Source organism: Penicillium daleae (assembly GCF_028827525.1).
Source record: "Penicillium daleae strain IBT 16125 chromosome Unknown utg000008l_segment0_segment0, whole genome shotgun sequence".
Lineage (NCBI taxonomy): Eukaryota > Fungi > Ascomycota > Eurotiomycetes > Eurotiales > Aspergillaceae > Penicillium > Penicillium daleae.
In genome coordinates this window covers 4,310,398-4,330,992 of record NW_026623156.1, presented here as the reverse complement: position 1 = coordinate 4,330,992, position 20,595 = coordinate 4,310,398, and the positions used below count along the sequence as shown (strand labels likewise).

The 20,595-nt window shown below is 49.8% G+C and overlaps 10 protein-coding genes across 10 annotated transcripts; 4 read left to right on the top strand and 6 right to left on the bottom strand.

Moving 5' to 3' along the window:
• Nucleotides 1–1,178: 1,178 nt before the first annotated feature.
• N7458_010108 (uncharacterized protein) lies at nt 1,179–4,792 on the top strand (the record flags this gene model as incomplete). The annotated part of the gene is made up of 7 exons (XM_056913490.1): nt 1,179–1,571; nt 1,628–1,673; nt 1,733–2,489; nt 2,552–2,787; nt 3,184–3,279; nt 3,341–3,524; nt 3,616–4,792. The coding sequence occupies 7 exons, from the start codon at nt 1,179–1,181 to the stop codon at nt 4,790–4,792; spliced, it is 2,889 nt and encodes a 962-aa protein (XP_056762339.1).
• Nucleotides 4,793–5,504: 712 nt separating this feature from the next.
• Nucleotides 5,505–6,150, bottom strand: N7458_010107 (nascent polypeptide-associated complex subunit family protein; the record flags this gene model as incomplete). The annotated part of the gene is made up of 2 exons (XM_056913489.1): nt 5,505–5,746; nt 5,880–6,150. 2 exons carry the CDS (start codon nt 6,148–6,150, stop codon nt 5,505–5,507), a joined length of 513 nt encoding a protein of 170 aa, XP_056762338.1.
• A 1,145-nt stretch (nt 6,151–7,295) lies between these two features.
• On the bottom strand, nt 7,296–8,243 carry N7458_010106 (NAD-dependent epimerase/dehydratase family protein; the record flags this gene model as incomplete). Its single annotated transcript, XM_056913488.1, has 1 exon — nt 7,296–8,243. The coding sequence occupies one exon, from the start codon at nt 8,241–8,243 to the stop codon at nt 7,296–7,298; it is 948 nt and encodes a 315-aa protein (XP_056762337.1).
• Nucleotides 8,244–9,589: 1,346 nt separating this feature from the next.
• On the top strand, nt 9,590–10,382 carry N7458_010105 (uncharacterized protein; the record flags this gene model as incomplete). Its single annotated transcript, XM_056913487.1, has 3 exons — nt 9,590–9,631; nt 9,689–9,788; nt 9,880–10,382. 3 exons carry the CDS (start codon nt 9,590–9,592, stop codon nt 10,380–10,382), a joined length of 645 nt encoding a protein of 214 aa, XP_056762336.1.
• Nucleotides 10,383–10,732: 350 nt separating this feature from the next.
• N7458_010104 (palmitoyl-(protein) hydrolase) lies at nt 10,733–11,790 on the bottom strand (the record flags this gene model as incomplete). The annotated part of the gene is made up of 6 exons (XM_056913486.1): nt 10,733–10,838; nt 10,908–11,296; nt 11,376–11,429; nt 11,480–11,570; nt 11,629–11,640; nt 11,708–11,790. 6 exons carry the CDS (start codon nt 11,788–11,790, stop codon nt 10,733–10,735), a joined length of 735 nt encoding a protein of 244 aa, XP_056762335.1.
• A 1,684-nt stretch (nt 11,791–13,474) lies between these two features.
• N7458_010103 (uncharacterized protein) lies at nt 13,475–13,884 on the top strand (the record flags this gene model as incomplete). Its single annotated transcript, XM_056913485.1, has 2 exons — nt 13,475–13,656; nt 13,707–13,884. The coding sequence occupies 2 exons, from the start codon at nt 13,475–13,477 to the stop codon at nt 13,882–13,884; spliced, it is 360 nt and encodes a 119-aa protein (XP_056762334.1).
• A 1,627-nt stretch (nt 13,885–15,511) lies between these two features.
• On the top strand, nt 15,512–15,919 carry N7458_010102 (uncharacterized protein; the record flags this gene model as incomplete). The annotated part of the gene is made up of 1 exon (XM_056913484.1): nt 15,512–15,919. The coding sequence occupies one exon, from the start codon at nt 15,512–15,514 to the stop codon at nt 15,917–15,919; it is 408 nt and encodes a 135-aa protein (XP_056762333.1).
• Nucleotides 15,920–16,216: 297 nt separating this feature from the next.
• Nucleotides 16,217–17,320, bottom strand: N7458_010101 (LLM class flavin-dependent oxidoreductase; the record flags this gene model as incomplete). The annotated part of the gene is made up of 1 exon (XM_056913483.1): nt 16,217–17,320. One exon carries the CDS (start codon nt 17,318–17,320, stop codon nt 16,217–16,219), a length of 1,104 nt encoding a protein of 367 aa, XP_056762332.1.
• Nucleotides 17,321–17,874: 554 nt separating this feature from the next.
• N7458_010100 (uncharacterized protein) lies at nt 17,875–19,346 on the bottom strand (the record flags this gene model as incomplete). The annotated part of the gene is made up of 2 exons (XM_056913482.1): nt 17,875–19,247; nt 19,310–19,346. 2 exons carry the CDS (start codon nt 19,344–19,346, stop codon nt 17,875–17,877), a joined length of 1,410 nt encoding a protein of 469 aa, XP_056762331.1.
• A 348-nt stretch (nt 19,347–19,694) lies between these two features.
• On the bottom strand, nt 19,695–19,973 carry N7458_010099 (uncharacterized protein; the record flags this gene model as incomplete). The annotated part of the gene is made up of 1 exon (XM_056913481.1): nt 19,695–19,973. One exon carries the CDS (start codon nt 19,971–19,973, stop codon nt 19,695–19,697), a length of 279 nt encoding a protein of 92 aa, XP_056762330.1.
• Nucleotides 19,974–20,595: the final 622 nt, after the last annotated feature.

Genomic DNA, 20,595 nt, shown 5'->3' with positions numbered 1-20,595 from the left:
CCCTTCGTCCTCTTCTTTACTTTAATCTGGGATTTTTTCCCCTTTTAACATTCAACTTCCTGTTTTGATGATTTTTCTTTGTATACTAAGTTATCATCTATTTGAACATCAACCAACAAATACTTTGTCTTCCAGGCTGGCTCAAAACTAGGACGGCCGTTGTTGCCCAAGATCAGCATAACTATCTGCAGGCAGAGCCTTTGGGAAATCCTCTGAGAATAAAATGCGAAAGGATTATTTAGTGGAGGCTGAACCGGAAACCGATGCATTTTCAGGAATAGTCAGTTCTTACGATGCACCGACTATCTCCATGCTGTGGTGTCAATATATTCCAATTTGATCCAGCTGAATGATGACCGGCTTGAATAATCATCGCTGATATATGCAATCTTCAACAGAAAAGCCGCTAATAGGCCCAGGAAAACGTAAACGTAAATGTACAACATGCATGGTGATGGACTTGCAATAAGATCTCGTGGTGTTGATCTCAAACAGCAGGTGATTATCTGTATTTCATTTTCATTTGAGATGTCCTAAGAGTCCTGAAGGACTCTTTCTAGACCGGCCTCATCGTACCCTAGGTACCTTGTCCTTACCGTCCTCTCCTAGTCTTTCAAGACCAGCCGCTCCACGGTCTCCAGATGTCCGCCTTTTTCCGTTCCTGACAAGTGGGGCTGCTAGTCAAGTATGCACTATCCGTGCCCTCCGGCCTAGCTTCCCCCATGGGGTTGAAACTTCCTGCCGAAAGGCAGCCGTTCCAGCAGCCATGGTTTTGAAGCCTAAGGCATCAAGAAGTGGGAATAGCCTCATAACAGGATTATTATAATAGTAAGTTTCCGGGAACTTGGGAGAGTATTTTATCTGGAAGGATCATTTTATTGGCTTAACCACGCCCAGAGTTGCGGGACATTATTAGGCGGTATATATATTGCAACTAGAGAAGTAGAAGACTGCTGGGTTTAAACAAGATTTTGCATACGATCAAGCGAAACTACATAGAATGACTTGTTAACATGGAACTTATTTGATTCATACTATACCCTTCACTATCTCGTGTAATTCCAATCTGTTGTTTTTTCTCGATGGCCAATCTATTCCCTGGGCTTGGCTTGGCAGATAGCCGTGCTGGCGGATCACCGACTCTCGTTCCTACCGCACCCGAGTTTGCAACTCTGTCAATGCCTCGCCAGCGAGCGCCAGAGGCTCAAACTTTAGCTTCTGCGCTAATGGCCTTTTTAAATTCTCTGACAAAGGTCACATTTCCTTTCCTCATCATCCTTGCGGCCGTGTTTCTCTACACGGACGGGCCAGAATGCTCCCTGAAGACCATCAAGTCACTTGTATCGCCAGTGGTCGACCATACGCCCACATCTCCATATTCCCCGAGCTGGAGGTCATGGTTTCATCCGTTTCAAAGACAATCGGGGTCAAGATATAGGTCCTTGGAAAAGAAATGGACTGTTTTGCATCACCTCGGGGGAAACGGACCCTGGGTCGAAATGTTGGATGAACGCGGGATTTCACCAGATCTGGCGCCTCCACCGGGATGTGTAATCGATCAAGTGCATATGGTATGCAGATATAATGATCTGAAGTGCAGCGGAGAATCTATGCTAAATGATCTTAGATGTCGCGGCATGCCGAAAGATATCCTACGCCGCTTGTTGGGTATCGTACGAGCATCATCAATTAATTAGAAGTTGGATTTGGCAATCGCTGACTTCTCAGCTAGGTCACTTGGAGTTTTTGAAGCGCGCCAGATTGCTTGAGCTACCTTTCAATGGGTCACTCGAGTTCCTGAATGACTGGACTTATTTTAGTGACAACGCCGAACGAGACTTCGGGCAGTTGACCCATACAGGTCCTTACGCAGGCACGCTAAGTGCCTTTACAAATGGCGTGCGCTTTCGCACGCGTTACAGTGACCTCTTACCGAGAAATACTTCGATTCGATTCTGGGCTAGTGACTCGGAGCGCGTGATTGAGTCAGCCCGCTACTTTGCCTCTGGGTTATTCGGTCTTGACTGGGAAAGCAGAGGCAAGGCCGAACTGGAAATCATACCGGAGATCTTTGAGCGAGGAGCAGACACCCTCACGCCAGGAGATACGTGCCACGGATATATCGAGGACACGACACACGGTCATGACAATGGCGAGGCAATGCTGACACGCTATCAAGACGTGTATACTCCCTCAATAGCGCAACGACTGATCCACGAGAATCCCGCCTTGGGCAGTCTGCTCAGTACGGAAGTGTACGGCATGCAGGAGATGTGTGGCTTTGAGACCATGGTTCGTGGATCAAGCCCCTGGTGTGATGTTTTTACCGAGGAGGACTGGCACCACTTCGAATATGCGCGCGACATCAAACATTACTATGGCTCTGGGCCGGGGAACCCGTATGCCGGCGCGATGGGATGGCTCTGGTTAAACGCCACTGCCACAATACTACAGGCGGGGCCAGAAGCTGGTCCGATGTTTTTGAGCTTGTGAGTCATCATTTTCCGCCTTATTAAGTTACCACAAAGAATCTTGGGCTGACAGGCCACAGTGTTCATGATGGAGATATTTCACCACTCCTTGCAGCGCTAGATATCTTCAAGGACCAGCACAATACACCTCTTCCACTCTCACATATGGACGCCAATCGAACCTGGAAGACCTCAACTATTCTGCCCATGGGGGCCAGAATTACATTTGAAAGGATGAGCTGCCCAACCGAAGATGATAGGGATGACGAGGTATATGTCCGTATCAATATTAACGATCGGATTGTGCAGCTGCCGGGTTGCGTGGCGGATCCCAGTCATAGTTGTTCTTTGGATAGCTTCATCCAATACGTAAACAACAGAAAGGAGAAAGTAGGGGATTTTGGCGAGGCGTGTGGATTAAAGGGCCATGCTCAGAAGATCACTTTCTTACATCAGGGACCCTCGAGTGTTTGATTAACATCGGTACCGAATAAAGCTATGAATATGGACTGCGAGGATAGATCCTTTTCTCGTGTAACTGCTTATGAATTTAAGCCAACTTGCTATATCCTATTTAAGCTTCTTTCTGTTTGTTGAAGGTATGAAGACTGAAGCCTGCAAGGGGAGCAATCACTTGTGCTCGAGTCTTTTCAAAGACCAAACAATAACTCTGCTAAGTATAAAGACCCTGGAAAATCTAATTGTGTTATAGCTCAAAATGTAATGAACGACAAAGCAGCAGCTTTCATCCGAAAGGAAGCTGACACTGGTGGCGACCACGTGACCCGTATCCCGGCGAACCAGCTGTGTTTACCAAAAAGTTTCCCTTCCACGACTATCTTGAGACTTACACTCTGCACACCCTCGAGGTGACACGTCTCGCTTCAGAGCACTTTCATTCAACTCTAAAATCTTCTGCATCCACACTTCTCACAAAGCCCTCCCGACATTAGAGTGGCCTTCATCCATAATGGAGTACCACGCCGTGCCGCCCGAGGAGCGCGCAAGAGATGAAAACGGCAACCTGCTTCCTTGGGGCTATGTTTACAAAGAGTGAGTGAGCTATTTCATCGAAAAGACCTCATTGGCGACCTTCAGTGGCCTTTTCTTTTCTTTCCCAAGTGTAACTGACCTCCATGCTCAGTGAATCTCGCAACCCCCGCCGGCCACCAGAGGAATCCGGACCCTTTGGCAAGAGGAGAAATGCCCGATACGAAGCCCGATCGCGAACACGCACCGGTACCCCAGCAAAACGCGAGAACCCCAATGTCGCCGAGTTCGGCCGCCTCTTCGCCCAGCAGCAAGAAGAGGAAAGGCCCGTCGGTCTACCCAAATCCTCCTCCTCCAGCAGCCTCGACGGCTCGCGGAAGCAAACCGAAAAGGTGGCGACCGAGTGCATTCTCTACGGGTACAAGGCAAAGGACGGGGAGTGGAAGGTGATTGATAAATACGAGCGTATCTCACAGGGTATGATCTGCGAAGACTATCCACGCTGCGATCCCAACTCTGCGAGCCAGTTCGCGCAGCTTCTCAGCGGCGGCGACGTCGTTATCCGCGCGAATTTGTCCGCCGATGCGAACCGCAAGTCTAAGCGCTACGCTGGTGGGTATCATTGGATCAAGGTCACGTTTGACTCGACGCAGGCCGCCGATCGGGCCTGCTTCTACTCGCCGCAGGAAGTTGACGGGCATTTGGTCTTTTGCGAGCTGTATAATGGCCATGGACCGGCCGAGGACAGCGCGATTCCCATCGACTCTGCGGCTGCCGCTAAGCTGCGCAGCAAGAACACGCGCACTCTGACCTCCACGCACTCATCCGCATTCCTCTCTGGCGCCAGTATGGACGGCCAACCCTCCTCTCTCACGCTGCCGCGGTCTTTCGGAATGAATAACCTGTCCAGCGTGGCCGAGCCTGACAAAGAACCATCGTTCGACTCATCGACGACAACTGCTACCTCTGGCACAGCAACCGCGACTGCGACGGGAGTATCGACCAGCTTTGGATCGTCGCTACACCAGCGCAGTACGTCTGGCGCCGAACCTAAACCCGACTCCGATTTCATGACACATATCCCCACCGTTCGCCGGACGAAGCTACGCCCATTGACTGAAGCTCTCCCACCCGGGCCGACGATGACCGAGCGCGTGCTGCGATCGATTCCTATACTTAGCTGGTTTACGGGTGATATCGTGGGTGATGGGCCGCAGCTGAAAGAGGATGGGACGTTCGATCATGACAAATCTGGTGCGTACTGGCGGTTTTGGTGGATGCTGGATCAGTTGTTGGGTACGGATGTTTGTGGATTGAGAGAGGAGTCTTGAATGGTGGTCGATTGAGAAGCTGTTTTTCTTGAAATGGTCTTCGGTACATTCGAATCAAGAATGATCGGGTCAATACCGTCCCATCCCGCTATCAGAGACACCCTGAACTCAGCTCCATCTGAGCAGCCCCGAAAGCTTGGGTAGCGCCGTGGGCTGTGGGTGTTGTTGTGGGTGTTGTTGTGGGAGGCACGGGACTTGGGATGGTAGGACCAAGCATAGCATTCATTAGGCGTCGTGGTTGGGATTCTTTTCTTTTCGTTGTATGATAGTCCCGCGGGCATTTTGATGTCGACGTTATGAACTGTCCTGAATCGGGACTTTACGCCCAATGACTTCCTTGTCGTAGACCAACAGATGTGTAGAGTTATAGTATTGGCAGTCCCAAGGCACGCTCTTGCAAGAAGAGCAGTTGCTGTAGACACTACACTGCTAGTCCTGTTTCACTGGGTTAAGATTCCAAGCTTCGGCTACAGCTCCGCAAACCCGGCTTCACCCTCCAGACCCAATACCCAACCACAAATCCAATCAAAAAAAAAACCATGCGGAATGAATACATTTCATAGGATCACCACCCCCAAATTTTACTGTATTTTCAAGCAAGCCAATACACGGACACGTAGCCCATCAAGCAGCGAGTAAATCGAGATAGTTCGAGTTTTGTTTTATAAAAGACATAATTCCTCAATTCAGGTCACGAGCAGAAAACGCGGCTTTACTCGACCTTGCTCTCAAAGTTCTCGCCCTCCACCAGATCGGGGATATCATCCTCCTCGTCGTCGTCCTTCTTCTCGCCCTGGGCCTTCTGCATGTTCTGGTAGGACTCGGCGAGCTTGCGGAGGGAGGCGAGGGAGTCCGGGCCCAGCTGGTTGAGGATGCCGGGGACGAGCTCGGTGAGTTCCTTCTCCTCGCCGTGGCCGTAGAGGGCGAAGGTGTTGGAGGGGACGGAGGCGTGGACTGAGAGGAGGGGAGCGTTAGTGAGAAGATCGTTGGGGAGGGGTGATGGTGGAGTGTGGTTGTGGGTGGATGGATGGGTTTGGAGAGGGAAGCAGGTCAGGCCTGCAACCAAACCCGGGAGGGTATAACTCACCGCGGGGAGCACCGAAATGGATGACGTTGCCGTCCTCCTTGAACATGTTGACCTCCTCAATACCCTGGATGGGCTGGACGTTCAGCTTCTTGAGGGTGGTCTGGAGCTTCTTGTCGTCGGCATCGGCGGTCCTGTGGACCTTCTTGACCTTGCGGCGGGGAGTGCCCTTGCCTCTGTGTGTGGGGGAAAAAGACAGCTGGTTAGTCGGGTTTGTTCCATAGAGCAGGTGGGTTATGCATGATGTGGGTGATGAATTCGAGATTGTGGGCATCGGTCGGGGAAAGTTGATTGTGCGTGGTGGTATGTGGTATCTCAATTCTTCAATCATGGAGCATGAAGCCCAATCTCTGGCGAGTAGATATGAAATTTCATGCCAGCCGATCGGAATCATGTCCAGCATTGAAAAAGTATCGCACAAACTTTGCCCGGGAGATGGGGGAATATATCGGAGTTGGAGGTGACGGAAGATTCAAGGACAGAATGATACATACCCTATCCAAGAAGACAAGTCAGTAAACACATTTAATATGATCGCCAATTGAGGGACAGCTCTGAATCACAAGCGGATAACCTGTTGATAGAGGTTCAGGGTAGATTGAAGCCCAGCGCAAGATCCCACGCGATCCCACTAGCTAAGCTCCGACCTTCCAAGCCTTCGAACTCTCCAAACCAGGAATCACCGCGACCCAGATCTATCTTCCATAGGATTCCCTCAAAAGTAGAACAGTATATCACATACCAATCCGCACGCTCTGCTGCATCTTAGCCAACTTGGCGTGATCCATCTTGTCGGGTATGAGGGGTGTGGGAGGTGATCTGGAGATCGAGCGAGAAGAGAGCGAGTTAGCCGAAGGTGTCCGGGAAACACAGCACGAGGTTCTGAGGATACGCTAGATCCACGAGATTGACGACGATAACAGTCGTAGCACGAGGATACAGGGCGGGCGTACCGGGTGGAAAGGGTGGGTGGTTGGAGGGGTATTTGCGGGTTGAAAGGCGAGGTTTGCAGGGAAGGTTGATGATGCGCATCCCGAGAGTTTTGTGTGGGGTGGCCCGGATTGGGCTCTGCTGGATGTTCGCTAATGCCACCACCAGTTCGCACCGCAAGTTTACAGGCACCGCCATAGGTTCTTTACTCTACGATGCTATTTTCTATCCAATTTATGGGGTGATTTGGGGGAAAGGGTCTTGGGATGGGCAAAAGTCTGGTGCTGGGAGCTGATGGTGCTGCGGCCATTCGATTGTGGGCAGATGAGGAGAGTCGCTGCTCGGCTAAACCCTAACCGCTCTGACTGGTCATGCTCACTCGATTGAATCAACGACTATCACCAACTATACCAACACCGACGCCCTAAATGATTGCCAACTACAACGCCAATCCAGACCCTCAACCATGCTATCTCGATCTCCCCCTCTTCAAGTTGAAGAAACGGGCCCATCCGCCCGCATCGCCACTGGTTTCTTATCCCAAAGAGTAAAATACTTCCGCCACGGATGCTGCTCCTGAAACCCCAACAACCGCTTGATCTTCGCATTGCTCAACGGTGCCTCAAACTTCTCCAGGCGGCGCGTAATTGGCGTCTCCGGATAATGCGAGCGCAAGAATTCCTCCGTGTGCATCAGATTCGTGATCGTATCGTTGGTCGCATTGAACACTTGATATCCCAGCCCGCTCGTCCGCAGCGCCGCCTCGCACATCCCGCCCAGATCCCGCGCATCGGTGTACGACCACCCGTGCACCTTCCACTGATGCGGTTCGTGGACATACCCGTAGAAGATATCCCCGTTGTACTCGTCCGGCCCGAAGACGTGGCCAATGCGCAGGCTGTAGATGTCCGTGCCATAGCGGGCGGCGAACCCGCGCGCGACACGCTCGTCGCAGAGCTTCGCGATCGCGTAGGTATCGGTCGGATTGACGTCTTGGTCCTCGTCGATCGGGAAGGAAGGGTAGTTCACGTCGCCCTGGGCGAAGGATACTCCGTAGACGGCGGTGCTGCTGGCGAGGATCACCTTGGGAATGCCCAATTTGCAGGCCGCGTCGATGATGTTGTACGTGCCCTGCGTGTTGGCACGATAGGCTTCGTTGTCGGGCACTAGCATGTTCCGTGCGTAGCCTGCTAGGTGGATCACGGCGTCTGGGCGTGGTGGTAGACCCTCGGGGAAGGGCTCACTCAGGGACCATTGACCGGCGAGCGCGTTGAAGACTTGGCCGCTGTCCGTGAGATCGGTCTTGAGTGTGTGTACGGCTGGATGGGTCATTGGCATCAGATCCAGGTTGAGGATTGTATGTCCGGCTTCGAGGAGCTCCGTGATGACCGTGCCACCTGCTTTGCCGGAACCGCCTGTCACGACGATGCGGCCCATACTGTTGGACCCTGGAAGGAAGGATATCTATAAGATGCTGATCCAAGTCAATGGACCTTATGATGTCGAAGCGGAGGCTGTTGTGCTTGAGAACCCATCGAGACCATTGAGCGTGTGGCTGAAAGGGGTATCATTATGATGACATCCGTGTAGTTTGCCTCTTTCCAGCTATCGCGAGAGCGTGGCTGCACCAATCAATGGACACAGGCTAACGAGATAGGTCAGCATGGTAAGTTTCAGGAGTAAAAAAGCATCAGATGCCAGGACGGTAGGAATAGCTCGAGCTCGGTCGTTGAACGTGAACAAGTCAGACGGCCGCGAGCCCACAGGGGCATGAAAGAAGGGGTATAAGACGCTCAATGTACAGCTGCTAGCAGTGGCAAGAATGTGCGAGAGGTCATTATATCAGGGTCAGATAGGTCATTAGGCCTGGGTTATGGATTTCCTAGCGACTGTAGGCATCGGCCTTAGGCACCCTCACCGTCTGCATGCGCGGTCAATCTGATGTGACGATGATGGCGAGGGCAAAGGATCTAAATCTTAACTTGATACCTGTATGTCCTTAGTAGTAATCATCATAGAAATAGAGAAGACTAAAAGATGGCCAGAGATAGTGTAGGATAGCTTTTGTAGCTGCTCGAATAATATCTGCCTTGGGAAGCTTTCTTCTGTTCCAGTGGCCCAGCGCCCCGGTTCGTCAGCCCTGAGCCCTCTAACTGAACTGCTATTGGCGAGAGTTTAGCTATGCTTGTACTGATTACCTTGGTTTCCATTATCCTGCCATGATCGGAGTATAGATAACGCCGGAAAATGACCCCTGGTTGTCGAACTATCTTGTGATCGGATCTGCATCTTCATATGTACTGTATCTCCATAGTGGGCTACTTGCCTACTACACTTACTGTAGTAGTGCATACTGCATCGTCAGTTCCCCTCTTCTCGTAACATCTGCCAATAGCCACGCTCCATCTCCAGCGCTTCCAGCCCTCAAATTATTCCCCCCTTGCCCCGCAGGGCCCATTCCAGTGTCGAGTCTCTTGTTCAGCTGCAAAACCTATCTGTGCCGATGACTAGTGAATCGTGACGGACTAGCCGAACAACTCCCCCCTGCATGCACCATCGCGACTATTGCACGGATCCGATCGACCTCCTGAAACATACATTTATATAAAGCCCTGTCATCACTCGGGGAACCTTCGGAGGCGCTCTTTCCTGCATCAGCTGACACGACCCCTCTTACTTGCTCTTGGATTTCAATTTCAATTTCCTTTTGGAGTTCTTGTTTCTTTTTTTCTTCTTGGTGTTTGACATAGCGATATACCATACAGTCAGTATACGGGATCGAGATGCGGTTCCTGTGTCTACACGGTGCGAGCACCAACTCCGAGGTATGTTCCACTTAATGAATTATTCAACGTATCTACATTTTTCTAACCTGACTCCAGATCTTCCAAATCCAAACGGGTGGTCTGCGTCAACCCCTCGAAAAAAAGGGCCACCGATTCACTTTCATCAATGGAAATCTCCCCTCCGGCGTTGAAGAGGGTACGTCTCCCCTTCTCTCCGAAGAATAACCCCCCTCTACACGCCTCCAGTTCTACAAGAGAATCCCCTTACTCACCCCTCCCTCTCACAGGCCTCGAAGGCGTCGTCGATGGGCCCTTCTACAACCACTACTCACGCGACCCCGCTCTACCCAGCGCCCAACTAGCCGACGCATTCGAGCACATCCAACGCACGCTAGACACCGACGGCCCCTTCGACGCAGTCATGGGCTTCTCGCAAGGCGCCGCCCTAGCAGCAGCTCTAATCGCACACCACGCCAAGACAAACCCAACAGCCCCGCCGCTCTTCCGCGCCGCCGTCTTTCTATGCGGTGGGTCGCCGTGGGACAGCTCGGGGATGGTGCGTATTGCGCCGCAGCCGGATACGTGGCCGATTAATATCCCTACGGCGCATGTGGTTGGCAAATTAGATCCGTTGTATCCCGAGAGTATGAAGTTGTATGCGATGTGTGAGCCGTCCAAGGCCGCGTTTTGGGATACGGGGTCCAAGCATATGGTGCCGTTTGATCAGAAGAATACTGATGAAATGGTGCGGGTTATTGAGGAGACGGTCGCGAAGGTGATCAAGGGATGATTGGTGAGGCAGTGTGGTGGTGGGATGTGGGAATTGGGAATTGGGAAACTGGGAGAATCCATATCGCAGCCAACTCGGTCTGCGAGTGCATTAGTTTGGTTCAGCGTTCTTCTATGGATACATGCATCGATATGTGCCTTGCTTGAAGGGTCAATGAGAAAATAACAAAAAGTGATGAGATCGTATAATCAAGGAAATAAAAGGAACTAGCTCTGCTTTGCTGGGGTCGAGACTGGCTTCTGAGGTTTATACTTTGCCCACATCAGTGCAGCGAGTAGTATAATCAGCCCCAGTACCAGCGCAGGTCCCCACCGAATATGTGCAGTGCCCGCCATGCCGTGTTCGTCAAGTCATAATCCGGCCGTCGCCTTGCCATCGCCCTCTGCAGGGATCGTCTTCTCCAGGAACTTCTCAAGATCATCGATCTCGATCGGGTCCGCGTTATGACCAAGGCCACTGCAACAACAATAATCAGCATACTCCATCACAGCAGGAAAATCACCCAATTGAGAAATAGAAACGTACGAGTAGGTATTGAACGAGACATCCTCCAGTCCAATCTCCTCCAACATATTGGCCGACTGCTCACCATACGCATACTTCACAACCTCATCATCCTCGCCATGCGCCAGGAAGAAAGGCGTCTTCTTGTTAGGCCAATCCTCGGGAGTAAAGCTCTTAATACGGTCGCTCAACAGGAGATAGCACGACAGACCAAACACTCCGCCCAGCTTCTCCTTGGCAGTGATACCCGTGAACACGGACATGGCACCACCCTGCGAAAACCCGCCCAGGACGATGCGCGAGGGCTTGATGCCCTTGTCCATTTCCTGCTTGATCAGGGAGTTGAAGTAGTCGCGCGACCGCAGGATACCCGGCTCATCTTGGTTGCGGACGTTGTCTTGGAAGTCGAGCTACAGGGGGAATGTGATGGTTAGCCAATTGTTTCTTTCAGTTTGGGAGAGATGCGAGGGAAGGGATGGAGGTGCTTACATCGCGGCCCAGATGGGCAATATCGTACCAACCAGGCATGGACATGCCAAAGTTCTGTCCCTAAATTAGCGAATTCCCTTTATTGTCCCTGAAACTTGACGTACCACCGTGATCGGAATGTTAGGCGCATTGGGGAAAATGAAAGCGACCTCGTTGAACTTGCCGCGACGGCGCCAATTCTGAGCGAGAGCCATCCTATAACCGAGTCAATTGCGATTCTCAAAGTGATGAACTCTCAAGCAGAGTCTCTCACCATCCGGCACCGCTGAAAGAAGAACAAGCCATGTTAGTTCATATTGTCTGTATCCGAGGTTCGTGTCTTAGATACATACCTATCACCGAGGCCATGGGCCATAATCACCGTTGCGGTGTGCTTGGTAAGCGCAGGCACCACATAAGGGCTGAGGGCGGCCATTTTCTCGAGAACGTAGTTGAATCGCGCTGTACAGAATTTGACCGAAGATGCTAGATAAAGAAGTATTGACCTGGCGCCTCGGGACGGAGAGGAATCGGGGTGGGGTCTTATTTTGCCGATTCAAATTGGGCGGTGTGTGGAAGATGGGACGGTGAGACTTGGCGGTGAAGAACGGAGGAGCGACAAGGATGCACTAACCTGATTGGGTGATCATACTTGAGTCTCTCGGCTGTGAATACTGTACTGTAGATTAGGCCTTTTATCACTATCTAGAAAGACCGCAGTAATCTGCTAACAAGGGGGTTTGTAACAGCAGAGAAGCCAAAGAGAACATTGGTATCAATATTCTAGGAGAGTCTAGGATGGGACCGACTTTTAAGTTTTGTTGATTGGCTTGGGAACGCTCGTTCTCGTATATGCATTGCTCACGAATTTGTACATTCAGAGGGCTTCTTCAGGATGGTAGTCAAGTTAACATAATGGAGGATGGTACGGATATTCACTGAGTGACAGACCAATGATGGATCTATGATGTTATCTAGAAAACTGAACAGTTAATTCGAGCAAGGTAAGTAGGAACGAAATGATCAAGTAGGCCCACTGCCGGATTCACTTCCAAAGTAGCTAGGATATCTCGAGCCAGATCCATGTCCTGGACCACTTTTTCATCGCGAACACAAAATCACAGTTCAGAATTTTGTCTCTTGTCTCTTCGCGGTCGTCCGAGGAATGATGAGTACGTACTTTGATATCAACATCGGTGCCATTGGCCAAAGCGATACTGACCAAACAGCTACATTGGAATAATAAAGTTCTACCATGAAGCTTCAACCCAGGATTTCCAGTACCGGATTTCTCAGCGATACATATCAGAGCCGGTTCATTGGGTCAATAAAGCTAGGCAATGAATGATCGAAGAAAGTACTAGAGCCATGCGCATGTCTTCCATATTACAGTTCTGCAAACAGCAAGAACAACAAGGAAGAGTGTACCGGGAATTGAGGTATTTTAGAGTATTGCAGCAATTTTCTTGGACAGAAGAACGGATCCATTGGCGCCAATAATCTGATCAAGATTCCTCAGTGTTTGCGAACTAGCTTTCGGGTGGGTGGAAGTGGCGCTTTAAGCCTCGCGGTAGGAACCGATCTTAATGAATTAACTTTGGAGCTCCTTTCTTTGGATCCGTCCTCCATGATCGTCGTCTAGAAATTCCTCTAATCATAAGTCGTAAATTCTAAGAAATTCAGCGCAGAAGAGAATAGACCTGGTCTTTCCGCGTCTCGAAATACGAACTAAATGATGTAGATAAAGCCATGAATACATCGTGGTGGCGAAGAATAAGCTCAAGACTCGACCCGCGATATTATAGCCATGGAACCATCCCAATAAGTCATAAGGCATCCCCACACCAGCTCATGCGAAACCCATGGCTTTGGATGATTTCAGACGAAGCTTAAATAATACTTTATCCAACTTTCCAAACAAACAGCCTGACAGGTATGATGAAGAGTAGGCAATAAATTCATGAGGGTTGAAGGATTTTTGTCCACGTCCATTAGACATTCGAGAACAGAATTGGATAATTCAATCTTCAACGAATTGCACAGAGAAGCGAGCTCCACGAATGACAATTCATTGTTCATCCTTGAATCCATTAACTAACTTGGAAGTCACAGATACAGCCATGTACTTCTCTCTAATTGTCATGTCGGCCTCGTTGGCGGCGGCTGTCCTTGCAGTCCCAGTCGCTGAAGAGAACACCCAGGTCAAGCGCGCACCTGTTCCTGCGAAGGAAATCCTTATCAAGGTCGTAGCTGACGCAGATGTGGGCCTGAAAAAGCGCGACACTGCACCGAATGAACCCACGTCTATCACAATCGATGCTGATGGCTCAATCACAATGGCAAGCGAGATAGTGAGGACGACATCAATGTCAACCTGGGTGCCGGCGTGGGCGTCACTAAGCGTGATGCATCTCCAGAAGACCTGGTTAGTATTAGTGTTGGAGCTGATAGATCGGTTCACATTGGAAAGCGAATGGCCGCCGCACCCGTTGATGATGGGGTCATCGGTGTTGGCCTTGGGCGGACGTGAACATTGATTGAATATTCAGGGTAATATAATAGGAAAGGCTGTAAACTGAAGTCCAGTCTCTACGACTTTCGATTGAGAAGAGAACAAACTGAGACATGCAAAGTCAATATCAAGAAAAAAACCGCAGATGCAAAGTTTGCCCTTACGGTTGATAATCCAGTTCCAGTTCCTCCCAGTAACCCTCCACCTCCATGGTCCAGTGGTCTAAGAAATCATGACGCCCCGGCCGAGTTTCCCACCAGACGAGCCCCTTCCAGGAAGAACCTTGAATAGAAGATGAGGCAATAGAGCCAGTCAAATACAATGTACTCCTTAAAACCTTTCTTGATGTTCGTGAATACAGCGTGGTGTATTTGCGGAACTAATCACCCACGCAGTTGTTTGCAACACATTTGAAGTCTGGAATTCTACAAAGACCAGCCAGCTTCGCGAAGCTCACCTCCGTCCATGACTTAGCCTCGCATAACAAATTGAGGAATACTACACACTGAGTAATTTGGGACCCGTGGCAGCAGTTTACGAAGAATTTCTTGCAAGCAGCGGCGCCAAGTATTCTTCAAGATATTCCCAGCCCTCCGTCTGTCCTTGTACAGGTTGAAATTGAAAGTATCAATCTCGTGGAGGTTGGGGAAACGCCACAGCTATGGAAGTCCATCCCGTCTGCTCGCGAAAGTAATCGAAGAGTCGTGTTTAGAAGTTCATGATTTACACACTGATATTATCACAACAAATATAATAGATCGGCGTTCTTCCTGAGCCTAGGAATGCTGGCAGACTCTTCCGAGAAATTGGCCGCCCGCCCACTTTCGCATGGATCGGCGGGTTTGCTGCTGCCAGGAAGCATTCCATTGCCTATTTCGTCGGAGCAGCATTCCCACCAGCCACGAGCCAACACGCCGGGAAGACGGAGATTTTGTGTTCGCCTGCTCACTGGACCCTAACCCATACATATTGTAGTGCGGAAAGCAGGTTAGGCACATTCATATCCTTTTTTCCGATCACGAACAATGTCAAGGATCATAATTGTCAATCTTCTACTACAAGTTGATGCGAACAGGATAAGATTTTTGTACACAAGAGCCAATATTATGATTCAGTTCTTCCATAGGCTCATAAGTAGCTTTGTTTTGGTCTGTTTTTTTCCGAGAAGTACATCATGACAACCGTCAACACAAACTTTACTCCAGAACCATGTGTGTACAAGCCATGCTGTTAAATCATACGCACCAATGATTCAAACTGGAGAAAATCTGCTGGTGGAAAAATTAGACACAAGTATGTCCTGGTCACACATATTTCCGCTTCCACTCTGGAGTTGTTTCGATTTTGCCGGATGCGGTAAAGACAGTGGTCTCGACCCCCAATGTGTAGAACATGCCATAGCAAACAGTTCGACGGACATGGAAATCAAGACAGTCCCAACTAAACAACCAATTCTAGTAGAATGTGTCAACCTGCAAGCGACACCAAGGCCCTCATATATCAAGCTCTCATCTCTCTGATCTACGCTTCGCATTTAGCAAAGATCCTCTTTCTCATTGAAGCTACAAGCTGTACACCTTCAAGGCTGATTGAACAGCAATCTCAAAAGTCCTCCATCACGTACATTTTCTCCCAATATTTCACAATGCACTTCTCCAACGCCGCAGCGCTTACCTCTGCGCTCTTTTCTACCATTGCCTTCGCCGCCCCCTCCTCCGAGTTTGGCTGGAAGCCATTGACAGCCACTGTCCAACTCGCCAATGATCAATCTGGCAACTACGCGAACGTTGTCATCCCCGTCGACGGTGTGAAGCGACCAGTTCAGGAACTCTGGGGAAACACCGCTGTCGCACACAATGGCCTTGTTTTCGCCTCGACCGCTCAGCTCACAGCCTTCCAACAGACCACAGTCTGCACCATCACGGAAGAGAGACCTTACCTGGATGCAAGCCTGGGCGCCGAGAGAACTTCGGTGTCCCTGGGCCAACCCGTTGTCGATCTCTGCTCCGCTTATATTGTTTGTGAATGCGAGGGCATGGGAGAGTTCTTCTGATGGATTAGAAATATGAGCCTGGCATGGTGAAGGAAATAATCTGAGACTTTATTTAGCAAATGTTTTGTGTTTGTTTTTGCATTGTTGGCAGGGTTTTGGAAATACCATATCTAGCATATTGTACCTACATCCTCTCCAAAACTGGAGGCCTCTCCTCGTCTATCTGCGGGAAAATTAATAATAACACACTGACAAAGCTTTACCATTGAATTTGATGTTTATTCACATGTAATTTGATTCATAATTCACTATTTCGAAGCTATGCAATTTGTAAAATCGTCTTAGATTGTTGCGTTCCTAGTTGGCTTTTCCCGAATTCTCCCGCTCTTTCAAAACCTTTCGTACCCCGGGCAAGACGTAGCGTCCATAATCAATCGCATCATTGAGGTTATCATAGCCACGTATGGAGATCAGCTCGGCTCCAAGATCAACATAATCTAAGATCGAATCATTGATTGTCTGCGGTGATCCCACAAGCGCGGTCGATGCTCCACGAGCATTAGTCGCAGTGACTGTAGGATACCAAAGAGCGCGATCTTGAACTTCCCCCCTAGCAGCGATATCCAGCAACCTTTGGGATCCAACATTCTGGGGAGGCGGAGCATTTGAAGGGACCTTCCCAGTCCCACTAGCACGGGTTGCATTCAGTGTATCAAGAGTTCGATGTGCCTTCACCCAAGCAAGCTCATCTGTCTCGGCAATAATGGGACGGAAAGTGACCCAGATTCGAGGTCGATCATTCTCCGCACGACCTGCCTTCGCTGCTTCGGCATAGATACGATCAATTTGCTCTTTTGTCTCCTTCAGTGGCTCTCCCCAAAGACCGAAAATATCGGCAAGCGAGCCACCGATACGATAGGCTTCATCAGAGGAACCGCCAACCGAGACTGGGATAGTACCATTGATGGGACGGACTTTGTTGCTGAATTGCTTGAATTGATAATATTGACCGTCCCAGTCGAATGGATCCGCTGATTCCCAGGCCCGGCGCAGAATCTTGATGTATTCTTCAAGGCGCGCGTATCGCTGGTCTTTGGTCAAGAAGTCGCCTTCCTTAGCTTGCTCAACATCACTACCACCCGCAATAAAGTGAACAACAGCTCGTCCCGAACTGAGCTGGTCGAGAGTTGCGAGGGCTTTGGCTGCGACAGTTGGGTACAGCGTGTTCGGTCGAAGCGCGATGATGATCTTAAGATTTTTCGTCACTGACGCGATAGTCGCTCCAACCGTGAATGGATCAAAATAAGACGAATCGTACGGCACCAGGGTGTAGTTGAATCCATAGTCATCCAAAGTCCGAGCGTAGCGGATGAGGTACTCCGGGTCAATTAGAGCATTTGGAATTGGGTTGACCTCTGTCGATGCATTGGGGAATGTCAAGCTAATGAATTCTGTCGGCATTTTGAAATATGAATGTTTTGTTATATCGTGCTAATTTTCTTAGAGAAATTTTTATTCGTAGGCCCCAAGATCAATAAGCTACTTTATATGTACGGCAGCTGCGACATTATCATCTGCAACGTGCTGCAACTAAAATGATGCGAGTTTATACACGATCGCGCCTTATCACGAAAGACCCAACATTATTAAGCATTAACAACTGTGTTGTATGTACTTTGTTATGTTTTTGCCGGCATATAATTCTTCCAAAGAGGGGTTCGATTTCGCACCACTCTGCTGATAATCACGCAATCAATGTCTCATGGCCAGCCGGCAACCGTATCTTTCAAACACCACGATTTAGGTGGCAGGAAATAAACTGAGGTTGAAGGAACGTGGGTCATGATTTTTGAATGCATGGCTGTGAACTTCATGACTCCGAGATGCGAATATCCGATGCCTGCATAAATTATACACAGTTCTCATTCATGCAATGTGTAAACAAGGATGGCAAAATATACAACATTATAATTAGACATTAACATAGACAAAAAATCACCAATCATCCAAACACATTACTTCAACTTAGCCAACCCTTTGAACTCGTCCTTCAAAAACGCAATAGCGCCCTGAATCAAATTCTCCTCAACAACTCCATCCTGCCATGTAACCGCCAGCACCATACATCCATCACCGCCTGTAATAACAGACACCTCAATGGCATTCCCAATAACACTCGCACACTGCGAAAACACCATACCCTCAATCCGCGGCTTCTCAGGCACAGCCTCGCACAAAACGACGCCAACGTTCGAAATCTCATAGCTCTTGTAGCGCTCGGAGCCAACCTTCGACAGACACAGCTCCTGCTGGAAATCGTTTACAAACTTTAACAGGTTGGGACCTGTATCGCTACCTTGGCGCTGGATAGCAGCTTCGAGTCCTTGCTTTGAACGTCGGGCTTCGGCCCATGGGAAGGTGTGTATGTTTTCAGACATGATGGTACTGCGGGTATATGATTCATCGAAATCATTCACGTAGACGCCCATCACTTCGTCAGTGATGATGTCGGGTAACCAGCGGCGACAGGAGATAGCGCCCGTGCAGTTAAGAATGGTGTACCGGGGAGGGAGATTGGCGAAGAGGGAGCGCGCCAAGGCTGTATGCAGGAGAGCTGTGATACTCGTGTTTTCCTGGCGACAGACCTTCCGAAGCGACGTCACTAGGGACTTGGAGAATGGGACTAGGCGGATGTGGGTCTGCCCTTCTGTTCGGATATTGCCTCCACTCCAGAGGCCAGGGTCTCTACGGGAGTAGATCTTTTCTTGGAAGATCTTCTTGGCAAGGAATAGAAATGAGAGTGGCATCGGATGGATTTGCTCGATGTTGGGGAGCAAGGGTTTTGCGGGTGGCTGGATGATGGACTTGGTTTCTCGGTTGTCGCTATCAGCAGAGTCCAGCGCTCGCAGGAAGGTTTGGTGGAGAGCTTTGCCCGAAGTGCCATCACCGAGGGCATGATGATACACAAAGACTGCCGTGAATCGTCTTGCGTCAATGGGGTCAGTAAGGACGCAGAGTCTCCAATAAGTGTTTGGCGCTTTGAACGGGGTGTTGTGCTCTCTTTCTAGCAAGGCCTGCAGTTCGAGATCCGCACTGGGCTCTCCATCAGTGGACTCTGTCAAGGAAGAGCTAGTCTTGCGTTGCTCGAAAGAGACCGTTTGGTCTAGGTCGATCTGCGGTAGTCGTACAAAGTATGGCTCTTGCGTATCATCAGCTGCTGGGATAGCGGATAGTACCGGATGTTCTGCAATCAAAGTCTCACAGGCTCGGTATACATAGTCCTTCACCGACAGCTTGAAACTGTTTGGCAGGACATATGTAGCTGTCACTGCGACGTTCAGATAAAACCCAGCCTGATGACGGGCTGTTGAGTACTGCTCCAGTCGGCCTAAAAGGGAAATGTGTGAGATGGGATTCGTGTGGGTGGGGAATCACCTCACGACTACTCACCAACGGGCCGCAACTTTTCAAATTGGTACAGGGCCATGATTTACTCGTCTTGATGTGCAATGCTGACTCTTCCAGGTCCGTTATCCGTTTGAAGGGGCTCAACAGAAGTTGACTCGTTTAAAACCCGGAAGACACTTGTCACGTGACCGTATTTTTGACGGATGCCTTGAGGGCTCGAGAGCGACTGAATGTCCATTGTCGCGCCCTATATAATAGTGTAAACAACGGGCGGTCGACAATTACCCAGTCCTACTCTAACCTCACAAGAGAACTAGGCTTCTACTCACAATGGCTGCATAGGCGCACTTCACACAGCATGTTCTGCCACGGAGTATGTGTTCAAATCCGCCATCCTCACCATCCAACTAGTCCAAACTATCGATCGCTAGCCATCTTGAAACAGGGTTTTCGTCACAAAGAAGAGCCACGCGTGCGGTGAGCCATGTGTCAGGTCCAGGTCCTGTGCCTGCAAATCGCAGCATAATACCCTCTTGTGGAAGAGTGACAGCTCTTCGGAGTCAGACGGGTATTTTCGAGCAACACCGCTGATTCTGCCATGAATCACATTACCTGAGGCCGTTTGATCTCCTCGACAGCCACTCGCAAAGAAGCTATCAATCCACTCCTCGTTATCCTCATCGCGACGAGAATTGACAAGGGACATTGATCAATGACGGTAAACTTCAAACACATCTCTTGTTCGCCTCGAAAGCCCAATCTCCAATTTTTGGACTTTTGCCCATTCATATTCCACTCATAGACCTGGATAACAGAGAAGGCTTCATGTCCAGAGTGTCCAACTTGCGTCATTTTGAGCCGACTGCTCGAAACACCAGGCCGGAAGGTAATCGGGATTCCATCGTGCGCCTAGGGCAGTTCCATATTCGATTGGCATACTTGCGTGCCCATCCACGATACGGGCTTTTCGCTCGCCGCACCTGGATGGGACCCCGAGTCGTATGTGTAACACGCCAGGTCGGACATGTGCCGGGTCTAGAGCGTCGAATGAATCGAGGAAGATGCTCCATGCTCACTCACTAACCAGTGCCGAGCTATCGACATCTTCCTTTGAGTACTGAGGGCCCAGTAGCAGACGAGATATAATATCAAATGAGATAAATGTGTCAGGAGCTGCTCCCGAAAACCTGTTACCTTTCACAGTTATTGCGAAGCTCTCATCACTTAGATCCCAGAAAGCATTTAGAGAAAGTGGTAGATTCTCACATAGGCTTAGATCAAGCACTCGAGCAAACGAAACGAGAACAAGCAAAATGCTACCTTCGCCT